Source organism: Camelus ferus, chromosome 35 (genome assembly GCF_009834535.1).
Source record: "Camelus ferus isolate YT-003-E chromosome 35, BCGSAC_Cfer_1.0, whole genome shotgun sequence".
Taxonomy (NCBI): domain Eukaryota; kingdom Metazoa; phylum Chordata; class Mammalia; order Artiodactyla; family Camelidae; genus Camelus; species Camelus ferus.
The window spans coordinates 22,741,019-22,748,582 of record NC_045730.1 but is presented as its reverse complement, the minus strand read 5'-3'; the positions used below and the strand labels follow the sequence as shown (position 1 = coordinate 22,748,582).

Here is a 7,564-nt window from a genome sequence, read left to right as displayed (position 1 = left end):
GTGCCCTTGTGTGGTAAAGACATCAGGGCAGTTTGAGTAGGTCTTGCTGTTCTCAAGAATTAATATGTTTATATTTAGGCATGTTTTTAAAAAGCTTATTATGGCACCTTTCAACTTAACAGATTCCCAGACCATAAGCTAAGTATATATTTCACTTTTTAAAAAATTTTTAAAGTCACATTATTTAATCAGAGAGTAAAACAGTGCCTTTAAAACTGTCCCCAACTATTCCATAATTACATGCTCTGGATAAGAGGCTGGTTCACAGCCAAAATCCCCAAAGGATGAAGAGCATGAGTCTCGGGACAGAGGCAAAAGCCAACCACGATAGAGCTTGCCTTTGCTTTTTTCTTGAAAATACCAAGGCAGTTAGCTAATGTTAATGGAACAATCACTTTCCACACCCTATTTCTTTTTTAATTTAGCTTCTTTCTTTTTCTCTCTCCTTCTTTCCTTCCTTCTTTCCTTCTTCTTCCTTCCTTCTTCTTCCTTCCTTCTTCTTTCTTTTCTTTTCTTTTCTTTCTTTCTTTCTTTCTTTCTTTCTTTCTTTCTTTCTTTCTTTCTTTCTTTCTTCCTTTCCTCCTTTCTTTCTTTCTTTCCTCCTTTCTTTCTTCTTTCCTTCTCCCTCCCTCCCTCTTTCCCTCCCTTCCTTCTTTCTTGTAAAATTATCTCTGCCGATGGAATGTTTATAAAAAGACAAGATTCCTTAGTAACCCCCACCCCAATCCTTTACTATGGGGTGTGTGAAAATAAAGGAATAATACTCAGGAATGAAATCATGCAGTTTTATCCATGGAGCCATTACTCAGGGAAAAATGATAAAACTCATCAAAGAAGAGTTTAAATGAAAATAACCTTCATCTATTCATGAAATTAATTAGTGCGTGGATCCTCTAGCAAAAGGAAGAAAGGGATCCAGAGAAGATGATTTAGAGAAACATCAATTTTGAAATGATCTCAAGAGTCTTCATCTCTCAGTAGTAGATAATATCCTTGAATTATCTAATCATGGCAAATGCTTCAAAAAAATTAAATTCAAATATACGCCACACCCTGCATTATTCACATCTGGTGACTTAATCCCCACAACAGCCCTGAGAGGTTGGTGGGAATCCCATCTCACAGATAAAGATCTACTAAATCAGAGAAGGTAATCTGTCTAAGGTCACACAGTTAGTGGTAGGGGGGAGTTCAGACTGCCTCGTGTCTGACTTCAGGACACTCCCGGAGTTAGTGTTGCGAGCTGTGTGCATTGTGTTCTACCACTTTTCTGATGATCTTAAAGGTTGAAGTTGAAGAGACAAGATAATCAATCAAAAGAATGAGCAGAAGGCAAATATGCCTCAGTAACTACCCTGCACTCAAAACGACATTGAGACTAAACACGCTCTTCCCTTAACTGTACAGGTCGTCTTGTCTGAATCCTCTGCCGCCAATTCCCTCCCCTTCTCCCTCTGGAATCGCATCTTTTGGTGTATAATCAATTGAATTAGGATACAGATGCCCTTATGAAACATGGTTAAAAAAATAAGCAAAACAACAATCATAATAAATAATAATAATCAACAATAATCAAAACTCAGAAGAACTTGATTGACACCTCAAATAGCTGTTCTTTAACTGGATGTCTTTCCTGTGATGTGATAAGGTCACAGAGCACTTATAGAAGATGGCCCATCCTGGGGAAGAAGGAGAGACTCCCTTTACCCGCTTTTACCCGCTTTCCTCCAAAATCGCAGATGTGGATGTTAAATCTAATAGATAAGTTTTCCCACTGCCCTTTTCTTCCTAACCTAAACTTGGGAAATTTTCAAAGTCCATGCCTTGGGTTTTTACAAATTGCCCACAGAAATAGCAGTTTCTCCGGGGTTGATCTAAACCTGAATTTTTTGCTTCGCTGTGCAAAAAAAAAACAAAAAAAACCTCTGATTCGCGAAGTTTTAAGAGTTAAGAGACTAGATGGAATGCCTTGGGAATGTTGGCAGGGAGGCTGCAAATCCGTCCCCTTTCCCTCTCACCCTGGATGGAATCCCGGAGCTGCAGGAACACAGTGATGGCTCCGGGTTCACGTTCCTCCCCAGGCTCTGTTTGACCTGCCCCGGAGTCAGCCGGGGTGTCCGCCTCAGTCCACCCAGTGCCATTATCTGCGGAAGGAAGGCTCAGTTTTACCTCATCTCTGGGGAGTTCCCGGAGGCAGAGAGACCACATTTTAATTTAGGAGCCATTTGCTACTCCTTGAGGGAAAACAGTCCCTGAAGATGAGTGAGGGTGGTGGTGAGGGAAGGTGGGGGTGAGGAGACAGGAACAAGAGAGAGTTATTTTGATCGCATTTTTCCCGGGCTGATTATATCTTAGTGACATTTGAACTTTGGGAAAGAACACAGCCCTGCGTGTGGGGCCTGGGACCGAGGGGCAGAGGCGGGGCCAGGGGCTGGCATGGCTGCAGGGCCGCTGGGCTCCGAGGACCTGCTGAGTAGCTGGGACCGGCTGGCGTGGCGCCTGACTCGCCGGGCGCTGAGGACATGCCGAGGAGGGAACCTGCGGGGTCTGCAACTGGTGCTGAAGCCGTGGTGCATCTCCAGGGCTGTCTACCAGGTGGGACCAGAAGCCCTCTTCTGTTTCTTTGCAGCATGAGCAATCCGTGGGGAATGCTGGGGAAGGGGCGTAAAGGTGGTCACCCGGGTATCATGTGTAATAAATAAAGGGAGGGGTTTGCCGTGGTGCAGCACCTTCGAGGTGCCGGGCACTGGGAGAGGTGCTTTGTAAGCAGGACCTGATTCGGTTTTTCAGATAACCCAGTAACGTAGGTGTGTATGTCACCACTGGGGGATGAGCTTGTTGAAATAGGGATGGATGCAGGTTGTTCAGTTACTCAGCTGGTAAATGACAGAGCCCTGTGATTTACACCCAGGTTTTCCTGGCGCAAAGATGAGAATGCCCGTTCCACCAGTTCATGCTCCTCTCTCAAGAAATGCTGCCTTCTCAAAGTGTGTGTGTGTGTGTGTGTGTGTGTGTGTGTGTGTGTGGAGGTGGGGGGAGGGTGCAGGGGTAGCGACAAGCTGATGAGGGATGTTGGCTGTAGGGGGACAGGAGGGGAGGAGGGAAGAGTGCTGAGCAACACATCGGGTCCCCATTCTCACCTCCCCCCACTCGGGTGGCTTCCCTAGCAGCCTCTGAATTCAGACATCCACACACAGCCTCTTCTCAAATGTGAGAAAGAGGGAAAGCTTTCTGCAGAAAGGTGGCCCTTCTGAGTCAATTGGCGAGGGCTCCAGAGTTCTTAAAAAGGGGGAAACCAGAGTCTGCTTTCCTGTCCATCTGTCCAGACCCGGGCGTTAAGCCAGGCCCCTGCCAGCCACGGGGGGTGGGGGGACGCCTCAGTCCTGACAGCGCAGCTGCACCTGAGAGGATGGAACCAGACTGGCCAAGGAGGGTGAAGGTAAATTAGCAGGGGGGTGGCTCCGCCCCTGCCCTGGTTCTGGAAGGAAGGTGTCACTAGCGCTTCCGCAGACGACGGCTTTTGGTACCACATTTAATTTCCCTAAGTCAGCTTGAGTGGTTTCGGCCCTCTCTTTGTTAGCTGGCTCCCCATACTGCTTGGAAGCAAGCAGGCACAGCTGGCCTTTGTATTTTGGGGTGTAATTTGGCGGCATAGAATCCCTTAATGAACCGTAATGGCTAAACAACACAGGACTACGTAGCTCCCACCCCCCACCCCCCTCCTGGCAAACCCGACTTGCCTTGAAGCGACAGCTCCTGGGAAGACGTGCCCAGGAGCCCTGACTTCAGGGAGCCACAGCCCTCCCAGAGCCCCCACTCCTGCGTCTTCATCTGCCCTGTGGCAGACAGGATGAAGACCATTCAAGTGGCTTCTAGAAATGAGGTGGGTTTTTTCCCAGAATTCTTGTGTTTGAAGGGCACATATCTATAGGTTTACTATAAACAGCAAACACGCCTGTAATGGATCATCTATAAAAGAAACTTGGGAGAAGACTTCCCGAATTTGACAACAATCTGAAAAGTCTGCACAATGTTTCCAATGACAAATGGTGACTCTGAAACAATTCTGGGGGGAAAAATCTCCCCCAGGGGAGATGCAGGCGATAACTAGCATGGTTGCTTGTCCGTCTGATGATTTTTCTGAAGACTTGGTTTAGAGTCAGATCTCAAGGAGCTTGGTGTTTGGGGGTAATTCCTTAGTCGGGATCAGTCTGTCTTATTTGTTGCTGACTTCAGGAGTTTGGGAGCCCTGGCGTCTTACCTCGGTCTCCCACTCTGTCTCCTACTTGCCATCTCTCCATTTCATCAACTTACGTAAAAATCAAGATTCTAAACCAAGTGAGCAGGGCGGGCCAGCCCCACATCAGGGGGCTTTTTTAGGACCTCCCTTCATGTGATATGTGTGCTGAAGAGAACATTGAATTTTTGGCTACTAGACCTGGAAAAAAAAAGTATTCCTACTTCACCAGTTCATCAGACCCTCACTGAATGGCGGTTGTGTGGCTGGCCCTGGGTAGGCAATTAGGACTCAAAGGCTAATCACACCTCATGCTTGTCCATAGTTTGTCTCTGGCCAAGCCAGGCTGGTTAGCACAGAGGACAGATGCCTATGACCCACACAGTCTGTCTGCAGCCAGCAGGTCATTCCCACAGGTGGGTCTGGAATGCATTTGTTGAAGGAGAAGCCAGGATGGTAAGTCTAACTAGTCCACTGACCAAGGAGGCCAGGTTGACCAGTTAGCTGTCTACATAACCAGGCTAGAGAGCTTGAGGAAGGCAGGGAAAATGGAAGCAAAAATTAGCTGCACTGGACCAAGGTAGACTGAAGGAGTCCCAGACAGAACTTACCATCTCCTTGGCAGCTTTACCTACTCCTAGGCCCATCCACACTGGCAAGCAAGGTTGGTTTAAAGGGACACATAAAACAAAATACCCGCTTGACCGCAGGAGCTCACAGCCTGCTGGGGAAGAAAACAAACTGAATTTTCAAAGAAAGATCAGGGAGTAACTAATTTTGCTCAGGGAGGACTTTTGAGGAATTCTTTCATTCTCTCATAGGCTGCAGAGGATAGCTTCCTAGGAGTATAAAGGTTAAATAAGGGGGTATTTGTGAAAGGGTACTGCAAATACTATATAATGCAAAAGGGAAGTGTTGTTTTTGTTGGAGTCTAGTAGATTTACAATATTTTATTAGTTTCAAGCATACAGCATAGTGATTCAATAGTATTATGGATTATACTCCATGTAAAGTTATTACAAAATAATGGCTATATTCCCCTGTGCTATACAATAGATCCTTCTTGCTTATCTGTTTTATACACAGTGATTTGTACCTCTCAATCCCCTACCCATTTCTTGCCCTTCACCCCTTTCCTCTCCCCACTGGGAACCCCTAGTTTGTTCTCTGTATCTGTGAGTCTGTTTTCTTATATTCATTTGTTTGTTGTCTTTTTTAGATTCTACATATAAGTATTATCATACAGTATTTGTCTTTCTCTGTCTGACTTATTTCACTTAGCTTAATGCCCTCTAAGTCCATCCATGTTACTGCAAATGGAAACATTTTATTCTTTTTTATGGCTGAGTAGTATTCCATTGTGTATATGTACACCACATTTTCTTTATCCATTCATCTGTTGTTGATGGACACTTAGTTGTTTCCCTATCTTGGCAATTGTAAATAATGCTGCTATGAATATTGGGGTGCATGTATCTTTTCAAATTAGTGTTTTGGGGTTTTTTTCAAAACCCAAAATTCCTGGGTCCTGTGGCAGTTCTATTTTTAGTTTTTAAAGGAAGCTCCATACTTTTCTCCAGAGTGGCTGCACCAATTTACATTCCCATCAACAAGTGTACAAGGATTCCCTTTTCTCCATATTCTTTTGAACATTTGTTATTTGTGTTCTCTTTGATGATAGGTTGCTGCCATGTCTTGGCTGTTTGTAAAGAGTGCTGCCATGAACATTGAGGTGCGTGTGTCTTTTCAAATTAGTGTTTTCATTTTCTTCAGCTGTATACCCAGGAGTGGACTTGCTGGATCATATGGTAGTTCTAGCTTTAGTTTTTGTTGTTGTTTTTTATTGTACTATATTCTTAGTGTTTTTATCTTGGGAAAGATTCATCAAGAGCGCCTTTACTTGCTAGTGGTAAGGTGACTGATGGCCACTGTTATGTATTTTCTTTAGGCAATTGTGTAAGAAAAAGCTCTCAGTGTTTCTTTTCCCTCAGGCTGGTATCAACTCACAATGCTTCTGATGCCTAATGGGTAGGTTTTCCACACCAAGCAGTTCTGACACTAACTGCCTGGAGTCAGCACAGGTTCAGGGTGAGGGGTTGGTCCTACAGGACTGCCCAGCTTCAGACAGAAGTCACAAGCAGCAGGTCCCCTGTGCTCCCACAACTTCTGGCTGACTCGGCTACAAATCGGAGTTTCCCACCACCCCCTCCTTGGATTCAGTCATTTGCTAGAACAGCTCACAGAACTCAGGGAAACACATTTACCAGCTTATTATATGATAAAGGAAATGAGAAAGGATACAGATGAATGACTAGAGGGAGAGATTCACAGGGTGAGGTCTGGGAAGATCCTCAGTGCAGGAGCTTCTGTCCCTGTGGAATTGGGGCACACCACTATCCCAGCATGTGGGTGTGTGTTCACCAGACCAGAAGTTCCCCTAACCCTGAACTTTGGGGATTTTTTACAGAAACTTCATCACCCAAACATGATTAATCATTAACTCATTCTCCAGCCCCTTTCTCCTTCCCAGCAGATGGGAGTGGGGTTGAGATTTCCAAGCTTTCAAGCTTCTAATCATGGCTTGGTCTTTCTGGTTGACCAACCCCCAGGCTGAAGCCATCCAGGAGCCCAAGGAGTCACCTCATTAGAACAAAAGATGTGCATATCACCCAGGAAATTCTAAGGGATTTAGGAGCTCTGTGTTAGGAACCAGAAGCAGAGACCAAATATTAAAACAAAAGATGATCCTAGTGCTTTTATCACTCAGGAAAAATTACAAGAGTTTGAGAAGCTGTGTGCCTGAAATGGGGGACAGAGATCAATCTTTTTTTCTATTATTTTATAGCAATGCTCTCATGGTTTACAGTCTTCGTTGGCTGAAGTGATGGCTGTCACTTCCTGTCTAGACTTTTGATTCAACTGGGGAGCTTTTAAAGCCACCCTTGCCCAAGCCCAACTCCCACAGATTCAGATTTAATTGATCTGGGGCCTACGTATGTATATGTTTAAAGCTTTCCAGGTGATTCTATTGTGCATTGCAGCTGGAGAGCCTCTGAGCTGAAGGAGGCTCATTCCACTGTCAGACAGTAAGCAGATGCTTACAGAAACCCCAGTAGGCAGCATCTGTGTCACTGTGGGGACTACTTTATATACATATGTATATAAATTCCATGAGTCTTATCTTAGACTGAATGACAAAGACCATGAGGGTAGGTCCCAGCAATGCAGATTCTTAACATGTGGTTCATGAGATTAGTAGGAAGCACTAATTGAGAGGAAAAGGTATCATGTGGCACCTAAAAAATGAGGGTCATAGGTCATGACTTG

The 7,564-nt window shown here is 45.0% G+C and overlaps 1 protein-coding gene across 1 annotated transcript in view; it reads left to right on the top strand.

Moving 5' to 3' along the window:
- Nucleotides 1–2,056: 2,056 nt before the first annotated feature.
- FRMD4A (FERM domain containing 4A) overlaps nucleotides 2,057–7,564 on the top strand; it is a 276,313-nt gene continuing 270,805 nt past the window's right edge. The window contains 1 exon segment of the mRNA XM_032473723.1: nucleotides 2,057–2,595. Coding sequence (XP_032329614.1) covers nucleotides 2,437–2,595 — 159 coding nt within the window. The 5' untranslated portion in view covers nucleotides 2,057–2,436.